General features: G+C 40.0%; 1 protein-coding gene and 1 long non-coding RNA gene across 7 annotated transcripts in view; one reads left to right on the forward strand and one right to left on the reverse strand.

Moving 5' to 3' along the window:
* The window catches only part of LDLRAD4 (low density lipoprotein receptor class A domain containing 4), a 287,894-nt gene extending 274,457 nt beyond the window's left edge, over positions 1–13,437 (forward strand). For all 4 annotated transcript variants that reach the window (XM_081014289.1, XM_081014287.1, XM_081014290.1 and 1 more), the window contains one exon: positions 1,155–13,437. In XM_081014289.1, coding sequence (XP_080870415.1) covers positions 1,155–1,697 — 543 coding nt within the window. In that variant the 3' untranslated portion in view covers positions 1,698–13,437. The remainder of the gene's footprint in view (positions 1–1,154) is intronic.
* The window catches only part of LOC308481681, a 33,831-nt gene that overhangs the window by 9,829 nt on the left and 4,092 nt on the right, over positions 1–19,910 (reverse strand). For 2 of the 3 annotated variants that reach the window (XR_013988788.1, XR_013988789.1), the window contains exon 2: positions 19,696–19,789. This is a non-coding gene — a long non-coding RNA (uncharacterized lncRNA). Of the gene's footprint in view, positions 1–14,355; positions 14,415–16,074; positions 16,132–19,695; positions 19,790–19,910 lie in introns of those variants that run through there. The other variant, XR_013988790.1, reaches the window with a different exon arrangement.

Raw genomic sequence — 19,910 nt, forward strand, 5'->3', positions numbered from 1 at the left:
ATGCTTCCAGTGTGTAGATTTCCACACAGTTTTCCTAAAATAAGTGGGATCTTTGAGAGAGGAAGTGGTTTGTACAGTGTTACCTTGGTCTATGAACAGCCTAGTTCACAGTTTGGAATACAAACACTTCAAAACTGGAAGAAGGTGTTCTGGTTAACAAATTCTTTTTGGAATCGAACGTACTCTGTTTGGGAGTGCACTTCCGTTTTGAGTGCCACACTTCCATTGTCCGACAGTGGAGAAGGCGGTCATCATGGTGTTTCCCGCAGCCACGAGGGAGGGAAGCTGCGTGCCGCCAGCCAGCTGGTTTGCAGGTGCGCAGCTCCCCCCCCCCCCATGCCGCTGCGGGAGGCGCGCACTCTAGGGAGCATTTCCCACAGCAGCATTGGGGGGTGGGGATCTGTGTGGATCCCAGTTCAGCTACTGTTTGATTGGTTGTGTGACTGCGGAAATGGATAAAAGCCCCCCCATCCAAACAATGACTATCATCAGTGCAGGTAAGAAATTTTTTTAGTTTTCATTTTTATCATCCACAATACTGTTTTATTTTATAGTACAGTACATTGATTATTGCTTTCATTTTATGGATCAATGGTCTCATTAGATAGTAAAATTCATGTTAAATTGCTGATTTAGGGGTTGTTTTTAAAAGTCTGGAACGGATTAATGCATTTTGCATTACTTTCTTTGGGAAAGCACGCCTTGGTTTAAGAACAGACTTCCGGAACAGATTCAGTTCGTAAACCAAGGTACCACTATGTAGAGCTCCTTGGGCCACAGGTCCTCCTCAGGTGTTGTACACTGGCTAGGGTTCAAGGAATCGAATCAAAGACCCACTGGAGAATATAATTTTGGATCAGAAGTTTCCTAAGTTTTAGAATTCATTCAATTTGTCTGATTGGTTAAATCTAATTTGTTTGCAGAAGTCTTGTCCTATGACTGAAACTCATCCGTGCCCTTTTCCTTGGCCCAGATGCTTGGGTTATATAAGACATCTTGGAGAATATCATCCAGGAAAATAACCCTTTATGATGCTGCTTCCACGTTATTCTACCCCACACCTGTTATGTGTCCTGTACTGAGTATGTCTAATACATGTGTGAACTAGGTTTTAACTTTATTGATTAGTTGATGCCTCCTCCTTCACACTGCAGATCATGTATGCCCCACGGTCCAGAGACAGGTTTACTGCTCCATCCTTTATGCAGAGGGAACATTTCAGCCGCTTCCAGCCAACCTACCCATACATGCAGCACGAGATTGACCTCCCTCCTACGATCTCCCTCTCCGATGGTGAAGAGCCGCCACCATACCAAGGGCCATGCACTCTGCAGCTTCGGGACCCAGAACAACAGATGGAACTCAACAGAGAATCTGTGAGGGCACCACCCAACAGAACTATATTTGACAGCGACTTGATAGACATTTCAATGTACAATGGGGGCCCGTGCCCACCAAGCAGCAATTCGGGCATAAGTGCAACCAATTATAGCAGTAATGGAAGGATGGAAGGACCACCCCCGACTTACAGTGAGGTCATGGGGCATTACCCAGGTTCCTCTTTTTTCCATCACCAGCAAAGCAACGCCCCTCCTTCGTCACATAGGGGGAGCAGACTTCAGTTTCAACAGAACAATTCGGAGAGCACAATAGTCCCAATTAAAGGCAAAGACAGGAAACCAGGAAACCTTGTCTAGTTTCCTTTTCCATATGCACTTGAAGAGATGGAAGAATCAAGCAGGAGCATGGTAGAAGTTTCTATGCCCCTGTGCACAATATTGTTTTAAGTTTCATGTGATGCGGTTTCGTAAAACCAAACGTGCAAAGCTGTTGTTTCTGATTCCTTTCAGGGGAATTGCATGAAAAGTGGTTTGAAACAACTACAACCTTCCATTCAGTTTGGCCATGAGCAGTGTTCTACTTTTCTTTTCTTTTTGGGGGTGGGTGGGGGAATATATTATTATTATTTTAAATAAACTATTTGAATTTATTTAATTATAAGAGGTAACTTAGCACAGAAATATGGCTTACACAGCCAGTTTTATATTGAGTGAATGGCTAAAAGAAGAGGACAAGAAAGGGTTACTAGTTAAATGGGGGCAAAATTGGCCAGTTTGCTATCCTTACCCCGCCCTCCCAGAAGTGTGAATTTTTTATCTGACTCAGCATTTCTGTTTTGTGTGCCAAGGTATAAAGTTAGGGAAAAACCTAGATGAATACGAGGAGTTAATTTGTGTTGTGATACAAGTGTATTAAATTTGCACTATATGAGAACTGTTTTACATGAAGTTCTTCTATATGTTGTCTTTTCACCTGTGGAATAATGATTAGCCCCTAGGAACCCTCTTCAGAAATTTGTCTAGGCTTCTGTTGATTAATCATTGAAAGGGGACTTTGATTTAATCAGATCTTTTACCATTTTCCATAAATAAATAAACAGCAAAAGACATCTTAACATGTTACCCTTTGCAATAATTTTTGCATTCAAACGGGACATTGGCAAGCTGTCTTAGAAATTTATGAGTGGAAGAAAGCAAATGTGAAATTACAGATGTTTCCTTTAGGTGGTTTTTGCTATAAGCCATTTGTTTAACTAGAAGCAGATAAAAATGCCAGATGCATTTACCTTTTTGTGTGTGATTATTACTAAATCTTATTGCTTGTCCCCCTCTCTTAAAAAAAAATTATGCAGTGTCCTTGTTACCTAAAGCTTCTGCAGATTTTTATCTTCACTGGAGCCCATAATCAGTTGCATAGCCTGACATCCTACAATAAATGGTTTAAACATACATTATGAGTTTTTGCTGTTAAATTGCACTTTTGTTGTGCTTTTCCTATTATCTTTTGTGTGCTAGATCAGACCTCTGTAAGGCCTTTCCCTAGTAGCTTCCATTTCTTCTGCTAGTTTGACAATGCTAAAGTGGTTGTTTGCAGAGCTTGCACCATTAGAATGCTATGGGGAATTGTTTGGGAATCTGAGTTAATCAGTTTTGTAATTGGTTAATCATGTCTTCATGCACTGATCTGAACTGGTTTATGTCGAGTGTGCAAACAGTTGTGTAAACTTGTTTTTAGGATCATGCTGTGTCATGTTTTTGAAAATCATTTAGAACTGTACCATATATATTATTAATTTTTTTAAGAAGATGCAGCCTAAGGCATCCCAATGAATTTGTATTTCATTCTGTGATTGATCACCTGTGTTGCAAATGAAATTGGAAGGTATTCCAAAGGGGACTGGTTGTGAAAACAAAGCACACACAAAGCACAAACAGGTACTTCAAATGCAGTTAACAAATGAACTTTAAAAGAAAGCGTCTTAAATTTTGATATTCCTGAGAGAGTTTTAGCTGCATGGCAAAGATTTCCCTTGGAAGTCTCCCTTTTATATAGTCGTTAAGGGCACCATTTTGCAAACTCGGAACAGCTGACAGGTGCACCAACTATTGTAATGACCTGCACTGTAGCCCTTGCTCAGCTTGATGAAGTTTGGATTTCTGTTGAACTTCACAAACTAAAGGAATTTAAGATTGAAACCTGATTGCCGAACGGAGTCTCTGATCTATGCAGAGTTTTTATGCCAAATCAGCATGTGTGGTGTATCTGTGCTTTAGATGTTTTCTCTGTATAAATATGCTTTCATTAATCTAAGGTGGCTTGTGAACTTGATGACTAGCTTGAGGGACAGTCTAGCTAATAATCTAAAACCACAGAAGCTTTTTGTGAGCTGACCAGAGCCCACTTCCTCATTGTCCTAAAGTAGCCATGATTTAAAAGCTCTTTTTCTCATCTAAGTAAGCGGGGCTGACTTGCATACCTCTGTCTGTCACGTGTTAACTAAATATCTCGTGATAGCTTAGTTGTGTGAACAGCCACTACAAGTCGGCTATATTGAAGTTCTTGCTTTTTGTGAATGCTGTTCCTTTCAAGGGAGATAAGCTTATAAGGTGATTTAGTAGTATCCATTTAATAATATCCACTGGACTCTGTTCAGTGAGACTAAATGACCAGCTGTTCTTCAGCTCCTGCCTAATGTGATTTCCAAGTGAGATGTTTCTGAACTTAATATTACAGAATTAAATAGTTAGAGATGGGGCATACCTTTATATTATAATTTGGATTTAAAGTTTACACATGTGTTAAATTAGTTTGCATCTGTAGAAAGTTTCTCCTGTTGTATGATCTGATAATTTATTCAAACCTCTAAGGTCTTTGCATTTCAGCAGTCGTTAATTGGAACTCAGCTGACAAACTGGTACTTATTGGATCAACCGATGGGCAAGTAGGTGTTGGCATTAGATCACCTGGACTCCAAATTTCCTCCCTGCTTTGCCAAGAATGTATTCCATAAAAGGTAATGCTGTTGGATTTGGTCTAGTGTTAAGTTTAAGCACTGATCTGCAGAGGGTTAGGATTATTTCTAGGTGGCTGCCACAAGTTCCTGAGCTCTCCCGATTTCCTGTGTTTATTCAAAGGTTTTATTATTTCAGAAAGCTCTACATCGTTCATGCATTTGGCGTGAGGGCTTAAAGATATATGCATATTCATGAGCAGATGCTTACCCATGAGATGGCCCATCGTTATGTGTCTAAGCAGTATCAAGGCTGAAACATCTTTCTCCTTTATACATAATCTCCAACTTAAATATATGAGACCACATTAATGTCTTCCTGAGCTGGGACAATCTCTACTTGGCTGGCTGTTGGGTTCTTTCCTCCTTTTTCCTTTGCTGCATCTGTGAGTATTGAGACGTTTCTCCTTTGTTGCTGTCCTTTTTCGCACCTGCAAGGGCATTCCTGACATAATGAATTTGATCCCAGGTTCATTAATGAGAACAAAGCTTGTTTAGCATCTTGGATGAGAATTGCTAGTGAGCTTAGAAGTGCATAAATTCTAATGTGCTGCTTTGTGCATCCTTTGTACTTGCTTCAGGACAAGACTTAATGTGGCATGGATTCTTTTTTTGGGGGGGGCAGATATTCTTGAATGAGGTGGGAAGGGATGTCAAGGGGTGGATCGCTATGTTTAAAATGCAAGATAATTTCTTAAATCAAAACAAATCCTGACTTGGTGCAGGATGACTTCAAAAAATCAGTTCTAAGCTGAAAATTTCATCAACGCTACATCTGAAAACAAGTGCTCTCCCAAGCAGGCCCATGTAGTGTGTGTGTGGGGGGGGGAGCCAGATACATTTGCCCCAGGCCTCGGGTTGGGTTGGGGGGCTCACCAGCAGCCTGCTGGACCTACACTGTTTGAGTTTATAACTTTATTCCAACAAGACTCCCACCTCCGGCCTCAGACAAGCGCTACAGAGGCCTGCTCCCAAATATTGCACCCAAGTCTTGGCAAATAATAGCAAAAGCTGGTCAAGATTATTTTGATATCTGAGGTAGTCCCTCTCCTTAACATTAAAAGCACACAGACAGACTGTTGCCCTTTCAGTTCATCCAAAGTCAGCTGTTTGAAGTGGCTGTCTCTGTGTCAGGGTGGGGCTGGTCCTGCCCAAAGACTAGCAATATGAAACATGAAAAGTGTGTATAGACCACAAAATCAAGGTCCCAAACCTTTTCATGTTTAGCATCATTCAGAAGGGAGCATCTTCTCTTTATAGAGACACACACAATGCCCAAACCAACCTATGACAGAAAGGATGTGTGGAAACTGGCTGCTCCATTTTTTTGTAGACTATATGCAAGAGGGGACTGAAACCCAACTTTGAGGATTATCCCTTGTCATTTTTCTGTTAGTGTGTGGCAGTCCCCCAAACGTCAGATATTATTCAGGAGAATAATGCAAAAAATAGTTTCCTTTTTCACCTCTCAAGCTTATTTCAACTAGGGCTTGAGACCATGTACAATCAAGGAACACTTGACTTTTAAAATTGCTTTTAGTTTAGTACAGATTAAACTATTTTGCAGCATTCTTTAATTGGTTTTGAAAATCAATTGTATCTAAATCTAGTTCTTTCAAAATTTGCAGTGTTATCTTCCGTTTCTCCTGTGGAGGAGAGAAAAATTCGCTAGTATTAACAGACTTTATTCAACACTTGTTAAAGGCCTGCATATATGGGATCACTATTTAAAATGTTATAAATGCCTCTTCCTAGGAAGGAAATGATAAAGGTTTATGTGGCGATTCCTATTGAGAACTCTAGAAGAATTCTAGCTCAGAACTAGCTCACAACTTCTTCACTTGTGAAAATGGTGAACTGAGGGGCTTAAGGTGGTAAGATAATTTAGCCTAAATTTGAGAAGTTGTTTTAGGACTCTTTTAATTGTGCAGTTTAAAAGTGAAAGTTAAGTGTTATAAGAAAGTACCAATAGGAGCTACTTATTTCATTGCACTCCATGTACATTTTCAGGGCTTCATTGCTACTTGTTCGGTGTTGGGCATGAAATTAAGTTACATCTGTTATGTCTTCCAGTTCCTTTACACAAAATACTGATTGGATATGTTTATGAAATAGGGGCATTCCTTGTATACCATAACCTCACACCACTTTGCACAATGAGTTCTTTGTATGTAGAACATTTAAAGATGCATCTAGATTTGTGTGTTTGGAGTGATACTAACATATGCAAACCACACAGGAGCTTTACCAGTCTTCACATTTATTCTTGCTAATCAAAATGGCAGTCTTGAGCATCAGCTCAGTGGACACATTCCAGAACAGTGACTTGTAATGTGCAACAAACAGATACTGTTTCTGGTTGGTACCACTTTTCTTGTTTTGGCATGATAATGCTAAATCAACAGGGACAGGTGGTGTCATCAGGATGCAGTAAGTCTTCGGTCCGCTGAAGCTGCACTATAGCATGACTGCTAGAAATTCTGTTTTCTTGTTTTGAAACATCATGCATGCAGAAACTCAAAACTGCCCGTGCAGTTTCATATGTCCAAGAGATCTCATACTGTTCAGTTAACTGCATGCTCCTTGGCCAAGAAAAACCCCAGATCACTTTGCTGTTCTGAAAATACTGTGTTATCACACCATAATTTATTTTTGTTCTTGTGCCTGTGTAATGTATGACACAGAATCATAATATTTAGGCATTTAATGTTTTTCAAGCTACAGACTAAACTAGGGAGGCAGAGGTGTTTCCTCCCCCCATACAAATCAAACCCCTTGCTACAACATCTCTCATATTCCAACTTTTGGATAGCTTTAGTAAAAAATAACCTTCATTTATATATCTTTTTAATTTGGAGGGAAACTTTGTTGTGAAACAATGCTACCTTTGCTTTATAGGCATGGAGGTAGCTGGGGATGGCGGAACCCTTTGAAAATATTAGAACACTTAACTCAGTAAAAAAAAAAGTCTCTAAAATGATGTGCAATGCACAGAATTGTTCAAGTTGTTATCTTGACATAATTTCCAAATGGCAGTGTAGTGAAGCCAATGGAATTTCTATATATCACTTCAATATTTGCTTTTGTAGATACATTGAATGTCCTGTCTATTCAGATTTTATAAACTTTTTCTGTACTATTCCAGAGGTTTGGTATGGATTTTTTTGAATGGTATAAATCAACTAATTAAGCCTTTTTGCCCTTAGAGCTACAAATTTGAGAGGAGCTGGTAAAAGGCAGAAGTGTTTGTCACGAGAATGCAACAAGTATTTGGTCAGGTGATTACTTCTAGTTATTTCTTCTTTTCATATGTTCTTCTTGTTCATATATTTCTTGCTGGGACACGAGTGGTGCTGTGGTCTAAACTACTGGGTCTCTTGGGCTTCCTGATTGGAAGGTCAGTGGTTTGAATCTGCTCGATGGTGTTGAGCTCCCGTTGCTCTGTCCCAGCTTCTGTCAACCTAGCAGTTTGAAAGCACGCCAGTGCCAAGTAGATAATTAGGCACTGCTGCTGCGGGAAGGTAAACGGCGTTTCAGTGTGCTCTGGTTTCCATCACGGTGTTCCTTTATGCCAGAAGTGGTTTAGTCATGTGGCCACACCACCTGGAAAGCTGTCTGTGGACAAACGCTGGCTCCCTCAGCCTGAAAGTGAGATGAGCACAGCAACCCCATAGTCGCCTTTGACTGGACTTAACCGTCCAGGGGTCCTTTTTTATATTTCTTGCTACCCCATACCCCACCCAGGCGTATGTGTGAGAACTTTCATTCCATGCAAGATCTCTCTTCTTTGCAAGTGTCCTGTCCAGGACTACTTTTGGATTCATGCAAGTAGAAAAGCATTTTTTTGAACCTATGGAAGCAGAATCAGCAACACCACACAATCACTACCTTGTCTGTGGGTGTAGTTTGGTCAATACTTGCTTTTTAATTTTGATCGTTACCTTCCTAAAGAAAAATGAGCAAAGGTTTTTCTTTTTTAAAAATCCGCTCTTTGCCTTCATTTCACTGTTTGCTTGCCAGCGAATATTACTAAAAAATTCTGTTAAATCCATTATTTTCTTTCTCAAAAGTGTATGTGCACCTTTGTGTATGTGTCTGTCTAGATTTGGCTAGGAAGAATGCAATTTTCCTCCCATTCTTTGAATGGAGGCATGGCAAAAGTAATTTCTTCTTGTCCTCTGGTATGATCCTTGGGGGAAGTCTGTGGCTGCCAGGTAGTTTCTACTGCTACTAGTGCTTAGAATTGGATTTGAAAATATATATGGCTAAGGCCATCAAGCAAGGCTTAATTTTTCTTGTTTTCTAGAACTCCATGGAAGATTTCCCTTCCTAAATTAACTCTAATAGAATGCTATTGTTGTTGTTCCAAGTCTTCCTAGAGACAGGGCTCATTCATATACATTTTCCTTGATGGATAGGCTACTTAGTATATATTGGAAAAGTGCTTGCTACAGGCTTTGGGGACTATGTCAAACAAGTGTTCCCTAAAAATAAAGAGGCCCCTATATGGAGACTGATGCTTGCAATTTGGATGACCCCAATGGCTTAAGACAAGTGAGTTTTGTGTGACAAGGTATAAAAAGACAATGACATTCTTTAGTTATGCTGACAAAGGAACCACCCATCATTTGCCAAAATAAGGATTTATTCTCTCCCCCCCACTGAATTGTACCCTCCTTCCCTGGCACCCGAGGGGCATACTCTTAAAAGCACTCTGAAGGTAATCAGATTATCCAATTATTGACATGTAGTGAAACGGTATACTTTATGGCCAAACTAACCATTTCACTTACGGACTTTCCATAATAGACAGGCTTACTCACTACTTTATTTGAACATACTCCTGCTGAAGTCAGTGGTATGGTAAATTGCCTTTTGAATGCCAGTTTTGAAGGTGGCTTTACTTTTTTAGGTGATTCATTTGCCTGGTTTAATTTTTTTCTGATAATATTACAGTGATGACAACTACCAGTGTCAAATGTTAGAACTACAAATATATTGGTGAAAGCTCTCATACTGTCTTTTATTGCTTCTTTCTGTTCTGAAGAACAAATGGAAGTGCTGAGACTAGTTGGAACATGTCTTAAACAAGACCAAACACAAATATTTTCCCCAGCTTACATGAATTTTGGTGGTTCGAAATCCAATACACTGAATAATATCCAACTCCCTTTTAATGCTAGAAAACTGTCCATTGGCCTACGGGAAAATCTGTTATTCCAGTCCCACCAAACGTGTGTATTGACAATGATGGCTGTTGAGTCGTCCAGTTGTATTCATGAAAGTCTGTTCCATTCAAATTGGCATGGGTTTAATTTGATGTAATTCTGTGTAGGATCAGGCTGTTCGTTGCAGTATTGCTGCTGCTGCTTTAAGTAGAGTTGGTATGTGAGGTTCTTTGTTTGGATACAACATGGTATGTGCTAGGATCTCATTTCCATTTCCCTCCCCACCCCATATCTTTGCCCTTCAAATAAATAAATATTTTGTCGGTGTTTGTCCCATACGTTATGAAAGGGATATGACTTAAATGTATACATGTGTGTATAAAATATATCATTTGGAGGTATGCACGATTATAGTTCATAAGCAACTAAGGTGCCTCAAGTTCAGGAACCACCCCCCTTGCACTCTCTAGGCTTGAAACTTCAAAGGCCATTGAAATCAGTAGAAACATTCCCAGTGACTTGAATGATCCTTTGAATCGAGCCTGTTCTCCCAGCTTTGTTGTGCCTCACTGAAAATGGTGCTTTTTTTGGTCATCCGTCTCTTCAATTTTGATTTTTAAGGGTGCTGTATATAACATGAATATATTATGCACATATCCTACCCAATGGGTAGAAAAACGAAACAAAACCCATTGTTAATATTGTAACATAATGTATAGAAGATAACTGTTTAAACACAAAAAGGCATAGAACTTGTGAATGCCTACTTATGTGCTTCGTCCTTTTTTGTAAGAATTTGCAAAAGAATGCATACAAAGGACAGGAAGTCCCATGTATTTTTATTTTCCTATGAAATATCAAAGTACTATAAGGGAAAAAAAAGTTTGAACAAACCACTTTTGATTATTAGCCTGTTGATGATAATTGGTTGCTTGATGCATCTCTGCTGTAAGGAGTCACTTGTGAGTGGTGTTTGTGTGTGTCACTTTAAATGCATAAATACTTAACGTTGTAGCTAGCTGCTGATTTTTCCTTGTTGCTTTACTTGTTATGAGATTAGACCAGCCTTGGCTTCTTTTTGTTATTTATGACACGATCAACCTAGAGATGGGCTGAATCCGAAGAACACCTATATTTGAAATGCCAACATTTTAAAATAAGATTTGGTTAAAGCAGGAACTTAATTCCAAACCACCCTTCAAAATGTAAGATGGACAAGCATTTTTGTTTCACAGGAGCAGGGTTTTTTTTTTGCCATTTTAAATTTGGTGTGTGGTCCAGGCAGTGATCTTAAGGGGGGCAAATTGGTGTTCCCTGCACATCTTTCCTTTGCAGTAGGAATGTGCTGGTCACTGTGATGCAAGGCTTGCTATCCAGTCCTTATAACCCAAGTGATATAAGGAATAACACATACTGCTGCTACCCTCCCACAAAAATAACAGAATTTTGCAGCTTCTCCACTCCACAAACTTTCATGCACTTTTCATTTTAGTGAACACAAGCACTGCCATCTTGATGTGTCTTCCCAACTTATCCATCCAGTGTGTGTGTGACAGACAAGATTTTAAAAGGTTCTGGTTGCCCATTGCAGGTTGAACTTGGGAATGCTTGACATTATGGTGACTTTTGAAGGATGCAAGCTACTTTTCTTGCAAGACCTCTTTTTCTGGCCAATGGATTTTTTTCTTTCTTTTCTTATGAAAGAGTGTATTGCATTTTTTAATTTTTTTTTTATTTTATTTTTTGCTTTTGCGACTTCGTTTTTAATTTGGATAATGAGACAGGACTTAGACCCTTGATGTGAACAAGGAAAATATTGTTTGGTGTGGCAGGTGCTGTGCTCAGCAAGGTTGCCTTGGCAGTACAAGTTCACCATCTGTCTGCACTGTATCCTGCTTCTGCAGCTTAGGCTTATTAGGCAAAGCAAATACCTCAGAAAAAACTAAGGCAGGTTTTTAGTGTTGAAGACAGCAGAATATTGTAATTATTTTTCTTTTCTTTTTTTTAAAGGAACCCTTTTCAATATCCTTGTTGGTTCACAGCTTCAGAATGACCTTGTTACTCAAGAGTGTGAAATTCGTTTCTCTAACAAGTCTATGTTTTCCTCCTCTTGAGTGACACGGTGATGATGTGGATGCCTTTCAGGTTAAACTCAATAGAACTATCCTAGTCGGTCTCTTCTAGCCCACCCCCAGCAAAGCTGGACCACACCTTTGTTGACTTAACTTACGGGAATGAAGAGAAGTCCTCCATGTCTCGTGGTGGCTGTGTTCTCAGGAGACATTGTGGCTTTCAAAGGCTGTGCTTAAAAAGTTTTTTTTGTGTGTGTTTGGCTGCCCTTGTCAGCAATCATTATCCAGGTCATTGCCGGAGGGACTGATCCAAATCTGAGGAGCAATCTGCATTGTCTTTCACAGTGGAGGTCAACAAGGCCAAACAAGTTCAGAAATGTGTTATTTGCTAAGCTCTTAATAGCCTATCGTTACTTCTGTACCAGGCCTGCAGTTTTGCTTGTTGATATCCTTCTAGGAAATATATACTTCTGTCCTGTACCAGGATACTAATTGCTATCCCCATCCTCAAGTACTGTGGTGTTTGTGGAGCTTTCATATTTTTGCCATGTGTTCTGTTCTTCCACCTCTACACCCACACTAGATATTTTTAAGTAGCCTCCCAAAAACTTGTGTGCACGGTTTAAATATTGTTTGTTCATTTGGTTGGGAGATGGAGTGCTAACCTTTTAAACTTTTGTTGTGCTGACCATATCCTTGCTCGCTCTGCGCTATTGTGATGTTCTCCAGAGTAGATGAAACCTTGCATGTTAGTGAACTGTGTGCAGGGTGGTATTTAGCATGCAGGTTGAAAATTGCAATAACAAAATGTTTTATACCCATTGGACCAAAAAAACCCAACACCCCCAAACCCTCAAAACCCTCCTTTTTAAAAATAATCAATCTGCTTTGAATCTGCAGTGAGGAAAGATATGATAAAAACCTGTCAAGTAGACCTGGAGCTCCGTTCAGACTTTGCCACTTATTAGATATCTATCATTTTAAATCAAACTTTAGCCCCCCACCCCACCCCACAACAACCTGCATACAACCAAACACTTTCCCTCTGGAACAAGAGCTTAAAGGCATGTTGTTAAGACGGCAAAAATTAAAACAGACTTTATCAGAGTAACTATTTTCTTTACGTGCAGTACTAAAGCAATTTACACATTACCAGAGACCTTGGTCTTCAACTAGCAAATAATGTTTCTATTGTTTGCACACTAACTTGGCTATTAGATACTGAATTTACTGCTGCATTCATGCCTGCTTTCCGTACATTTTATTATTATTTTAGTGTTAATTTTCCAGCCTATAATCTGCGTTACACAATAAGGTGCATATGATTTGTTGCTTTCCAGACTGGGTCATATGTTCTGCTCTTATGTCTGCCTCGGTTGTTTGTGTGTGTTCATTTTCTTTGAAGTTATTCCAAAAATACAAATAATACAGCACTATCTACAATATTTAGTCTTTCATTTAAACTTTTTAAAGGTATCTGGGGGGAAATAAAAAAAACCACATGGTTTTTATTCAAACTTATTGGTAGTGGTTCATGTGAAACTACAAGGAATCTTAACTTGCTTTAAGCGTCTGTTGTTCCCTTTAACCTCAATTTGCTGCTTAATTTCTAATGTAACTTCCAGTTATATGCAGAAAAAGATTTCAGCAGTTGTGTACCTGCCTCCTTTTAACTGAGCAAATGGTGATGTTCTAGTTTTTAGACCTAAGGTCTGTTATTGCAATACTTTTAAAGGAAAATGTTGCTCTAAGTGCTGTTGTTAGTTTTAAATACAGATTTTATGCTTGTTCTTAAGGAGCTGTGGTCAAACCACAGAACAAAGCTATTAAAAAATCAAGATGTTAATTGGTCTCTTGTTCAGTTTTTTCTTTTCTCAAACAGATGACGCTCTAAAATGAGGGGGCGGGAAACCTAACAATGTTACAGGTGCTTGAATATACTCTGGAAGTGCAACATACATTTAAAACCCATGACACCCCCCAAAGAATCCTGGGAAGTTTTGTCAAGTGTGCTGGGAACAGTGTACTCTATGAAAAGGAAACTACAGGTCTTGGGATTCTTTGGGGGAAGACCTAGGCTGTAAATTTGTTTTGGATGCAGTGTGAATTTGCTTCCTGCTATAGCTCATATTGAGTTAATGTATGTTGGGAGGGGGAGGAGCCTGTGAAAACTGTCGAACTGTAGCAAAAAGTGATAACTACAGCAAAATGGGTTAATATCAGGGCATGCCCAGATAGGCTGATTGGAAAAAACGTAAGATTAGCACCAAGAAGGTTTCCTTGGGCAATAAACTGCTTGTTCCAACAGCATAATCTCCCTCCCCTCCCACACTGTGGTGTTTTGGGGCTTCTCTCCACCCTAGATCTTGGGCAGGGAGGGGGAGGTCTAACTGTGCTAGTTCTGCTGGTTTCTGCTAGTGCAACAATTTAGTCATATAGGACTCATTGGTTTTAACCTCATTTACTATAAAAATTAAATATATCCAAACCTACTTTTATTGAATCCTCTGGGTATATCTTCCAACAACACTTTTGAGAGACAGATGGGTAGCCGTGTTGGTCTGCCATAGTCGAAATAGAAAAATTCCTTCCTGTAGCACCTTAAAGACCAACTAAGTTAGTTCTTGGTATAAGCTTTCGTGTGCAAGCACACTTCTTCAGATACACTGTGTATCTGAAGAAGTGTGCTTGCACACGAAAGCTTATACCAAGAACTAACTTAGTTGGTCTTTAAGGTGCTACAGGAAGGAATTTTTCTATTTCGACTTTTGAGAGAGTTGATTTCTTCTCCCTGTCCCCCAAAGCTTCATTTTATAGATTCCACTAAAGAAGATAAAAGCTAAGTTTGTTTTTTTAACCCTGGTCCCAAATCCCCAATGCACCAGTCAAATGTACACAGCTTCTTTTCTGAGACTGCTTTGATCTTTCTCCTAATCTGCTTTTCACTGTAATTATATTTGTTTGAAAATATGGCTTCCATTTGATTGTGCCTCCTGAAATCATTGCCTGTCAACCAGCTATAGACAGGGTCACTCTCATCTCCATAGGTGGTTTCCTGCTGGAAGTTGAATCCAGTATCTGTCTGCTATTATGTGGTAGAATGTTCAGGGTTCGCTTTCAGCCTCCCAAACGTATTGATTCTCATTAAATACAATCATTTTTTTTTTTAAAAAATAATCCCTTTTCTAGCTAATGCTCTCTTTCTGAGACTTTGCTGCTTAGACAAAAAATTAATTAGGCTTCTTTTTCATTATCACATTTTTTTTATCTGCTGTGCTTTGAATGAGTTCTAATTAAAATGTGCAGTTAAAAAGAAACCCTGCTTCCTGTATCATCTCCTGAAATGACCTCATTTACACTCCATTAAGAGGCCAGGACATATTTTTATTTTGTTTGATGCTTTTTCTGCTTTATAAATCCAAGGATTATGGTTATTAGTTTCAGTTAGCCCAATTGGTCTTGGCTAGCAATGGGGATTACAGTGGTATCTCGGTTTAAGAACAGCCCTGTTTATGAACTATTCAGTTTACAAACTCCGCAAAACCGGAAGTAGTGTCCCGGTTTGCGAACTTAAGAACGGAAGCCGAATGGTGGAAGGGCACAGGCGGTGGGAGGCCTCATTAGGGAAAGCGCGCCTCAGTTTAAGAACAGACTTCCGGAACGGATTTAGTTCGTAAACCGAGGTACCACTGTATAGTGCATCTGTATAATATTCCAGAGTATATAATCTTACATACCTAAATGTTTCTATAACTTCAGCATAGACTTTTTACTTATTACATTTATATCCCACCCTTTCCTCCAAGGAACTCAAGGTGACATACATGGCATCCTCACTCCCCATTTTATCCTCACAACTCTGGGACAGAGCTTGGGCTAAGAGACAAAATCAGCCATGAAGCTCACTGGGGTCTGTCTCCCAGCTCCCAGTCCAACACTTTAACCAGTATCCCACACTGGCTCTTTGAACCTCTCCCACTTTCAGATGGGAAGAGGGAAGGACATATTTCCACCACAGTTTAATCCCCAGACTGGCACAATATTTTCTATATGGCATTGAACTCATCCTCATAGTATGTTATACAAAAATGGCTTAGAGCAGCTCATTACCAGAGGGAGACAGTATATTTGGCAGGGGAGTGGATTCAGCAGAGTTGCACTCAGTACCTCAAGGAACCCTCATACCTCAAACTTAACCTTACTCTGTGGGTCCACATATCAGAGTAATTTCCTCTGAAATATACCAACCCTGCAAACAACAGCAGAAAGCAAATCTAGTCTTATGCTAGGCTGCTTTAAAAGGTCTCCGCAAACCTAAATAGGATATCTGACATGTGGTGACATAAGAAAAGTCAAGTTCTGTTCTGCTGTCAGTTGCAAAGGAGCAGAGGAAGCCCCCTCATAATACATCAGGGAGTTCCCTGATGCTTTTCAAGGCCCTTGTGGAAAGGAATAGAAGAGGAATGAATATAGGTATAATTACTTGTAATGGGTCAATCTCCTTCCCCAGCTCAGTTTTCCACTGGGCTTCGTAAATAAGCTGTTTTGGGAATAAAGATAATAGCAATACTGAAGTAGATGGACCAATGGTCTTAATTCTGCATAAGGCATGTTCTTACATTATTGTGTTTAGAGATGTCAACACTACAGGACAAAGCAAACGTAAGAAAGCAGTGCAACCTGATTTATCCAAGAGAACACAAATGGACATTTTTTTTGTGGGCCTCTCATGCAAATTGTGTGGCATTAGTGCTTAGAAAGAAAAACCAACAGCTCTGCTGATCTGTGTTAACAACGGCACATTTTTTCTTTCTCTCTGAGATTCTGAAGCTTCTAGGCAAACAGCCAGAGCACAGCAGTATCTTAGTGACAGAAACCATATCTTTCCCCCTCCCTGCAACAAGCCTAAGCAACACCCCGGAGCTCAAGTAGCCCCCTTGAGAGCCAGGCCCTGCTCACTCCTGATTAATTTAACTTTTACCGATATTACGGAGATTGACAGTTGAGTAAGTGGAAAATCCCAATTTAATCTAGTGTTGAGTGTGCTGCAGATTGCAGACACAAGGCTCAGACAGCTTGACCTACATTTAACCCTACACAGCAGGAATCTCTTAGCAAGGAAAAAAGAGAAAAGAAACCAGTTTTATTCTTCTCACTACGGAAAAGATTCTTTCCCCCCACCCTGTGTGTGTTTGTACATCCTTCCCCTATCCGTTCATGGTAAATGTGACATTCCCAGGCTTGAAATGCTTCAGAGACTGAGGATCAGGGCACACTGCGCCACTGCTCAGCATGGATAACAATGCGATTCCAAAAGTCTTAAGAAATAAATATATCTCTCTTTAACAAGTCATCCTCAAAGTGCCCAGGGAATGGTCATTCTGTTGTTCTCTTGTTTGATAACCAGAAAATGGGTCCAGCAAAATAAGTGTCTCTCATGGGATTCCCAACCTAATTAAATCAAAGTACTCAGATTTAAGGCTATTTAGTTGTCACTGAAGTAGCTAGGACCAATCGACACTTCAGTTAAGGCAGGGGATTTGGATTTAATGTGATTTGAGCTCATTGGCATGAATGGGATTACATAATTTTTAAAATCAAGCCCTTTAGTTGCCAACTGGGTTGCCAACTGGGATATGTGCGCTTTTCAAAGTCAAAATCTTATTGCAGCCCATTTACCAATTGGAAAGTAAACCTCACTTATTGTGGCAGCTTTAATGCTCTGGCTGATGCACATTGTAGGAGCAGCAGCAACAAGGCTTCAAATCTGCTAAGTCCTCCTCAAAAGCATAAAGCACTTGAGCATGGTCTTCTACTTGCACCTTCCTCTCCACACCCCTTACTGCATTGTCATGGGGTACCCACTTCTAGCTGTTGGTGCTTTTCTTAAGACACAGTCTGTGGAGCAGGTCTCATAGCTGGCGCCTACAAGTTCCTATGCTTGAGGCTAGTAATTCTTAAGGTCGGGCTGATTTATCTTTATTTATTCATGTTTGAAATTTATAGCCCATACGTGGCTCCAAAATGTGCCCTTATGGTAGCAAACATGGCATTACAACAATCAATAAACCAGCCAGTTAAACACATCAATAAAACCAGAAGCCATACAACAACCATAGCTGTCTAATTGTTAGAACACCACGGCAGGCTAAAAAACCACCACAACCTATTGCAAGACAATGATCAATATCCAAGTGCACACCCATACGAAAGGTTTCTTTGTTCACAAATTTTCTGAAAGCCAGTATGGAATGAAATGCTCTGGGGCGAGAATTTCTAAATGTGAATGACATGGCTAAAAATTCTCCAGCCTCCTTGCTAGCTAAACTAATATCAGATAGCACTAGCACAGGCATACCCAATGACACTCCAGATGTTTTGGCCTACAACTCCCATGATCCCTAGCTAACAGGACCAGTGGTCAGGGATGATGGGAATTGTAGTCCAAAACATCTGGAGGGCTGAAGGTTGGGGATGCCTGCACTAGCACCTAGACCAAAGCATCAACCCACTGCCAGATTACAAAAGAGCAAGGTATTCAAAGGATCTTCCAACAAACACCTAACAGGATACATAACATATATAGAAGAGCCTGCTGGCTCAAGCCATCTAGTCCAGCATCCTGTTCTCACTGTGGCCAACCAGATGCCTGTGGGGAATCTACAAGCAATATCAGAGCAGAAAAGCACTCTCCCCTCCCATGTTTTCCAGCAACTGGCTTTCAGCATGACTGCCTCCAACTGTGGAAGCAGAGCATAGCCAACATGGCTAGTAGCCGCCACCACCTCCAGCAACCTCAGTGTTGTCTAGTCTGACTAGTAGTGGCTCTCCAGGAGACGTTTCAGCCCTACCCGTAGAAGCCTGGGACTGAACCTGCAACCTTCTGCATGTAAAGTTGATGCTCTACGGCCCTTTCCGTGCAGGGAAGGGGCATCTGCAACTAGGGATGTCATGAAGCTGTTCCTCCATGGAAACTCAAGATGTCCCATGTGGAAAGACGTTCAAACGTCTGAGAATTTATGGCCTGCATAACAGAGGTTGGGGATGGGATGTTCTCCCAATGGTGATTGGAGTTAATCAACAACTCTAATCAATTCCAAATTTACTAAGTCAAATTATTGTTAAATGTTAAATGCTTGTAAATTTATTCTTAAAAATGGAAATATAGCTGATAAGCACCATTATAATCTATCTAGTATCTGTACAATGCCTTCTGGTCCACCACTGACGTTTGGCCTTCTATTTATTTAGTTTCTTTCCTTTTGAATGTATAACAGATTTGTTATTCTTTCTCATCTATATCCTCTACTCTCTAGACCTTAATATATGAAAGCAGGAATGGCTAATGTGGGCACCCACCAGTTAATGTTGGACTACAAGTCTCAACATGGCAATTCCTGCTCTAATGCTACCCCTACCCCAAGGTACTGCTTGATATAACCAAGACATCACCTTAAAAGACACACACGCGCGCACACACACACACACACCAGTGTTAACCCTGGCTATAGTCAATCCTACAGTCATTAGAGAATAGTTATCAGTAATGAAAAGCTGCTGACTTCTCCTTTTGTGTACCTTGCATTACTTACATTGTGGTGGACAAATTCTCCATTACCTATTATTATTCTAGTCACATTTGCATGTCCAAATACATCCCCTTAATAAAAATCTACCACTATACTGTATGTTTTCTCTTTTCTTTTTTTAAAAAGCTGACAATTCCCTTTAAAAGCAACAAACCAAGTTTATATTAATGCACAGAGTCGCCTGTGATTGTCTCATCAATTAATCAGGCTGGGAAACAAACTCAATGTTACAGGCTTGCTTGCAGGCTTATACAATCAAGATGTGTTCTTTCTACTTACAGAATTGTCCTCATCAGACTAGCCACATAATTGCTAGAGGTAATTAAGATTCTGTAATTATTATTATGGGTGACAGTAAACGATTTATCCAGAAGGATAGAGCTTGATTTTTATTAAGCAAACCACCCAAAGGGATCACACATAACCAGAAGACCAGAGCATTAAACAAACCTGACAGAAAAGTCATAGAAAGGAGGAAAAAACACAAAGGCTATGCCAATATGAAATCAGGTTACCTGGGAGTCTGTTGCATGCAGATTCTGTGCACACATTATCTAGCATCTTGTTTCAGCGAGACATGCAGCAAGTTCATGAGATGTAGCTTCCAAGCTAAAATAAAATCAGATGTCAAGTAAACATGGCTGTTGGAATTCCCAGGTACTCTAGGGACACAGGGAGTGACCTGGATAGGCTGTGATGGATGAATAAATTATTGACTTTGTGGGCCTTG

This window comes from Podarcis pityusensis (assembly GCF_964106645.2).
Source record: "Podarcis pityusensis genome assembly, chromosome: 7".
Taxonomy (NCBI): Eukaryota; Metazoa; Chordata; class Lepidosauria; order Squamata; family Lacertidae; genus Podarcis; species Podarcis pityusensis.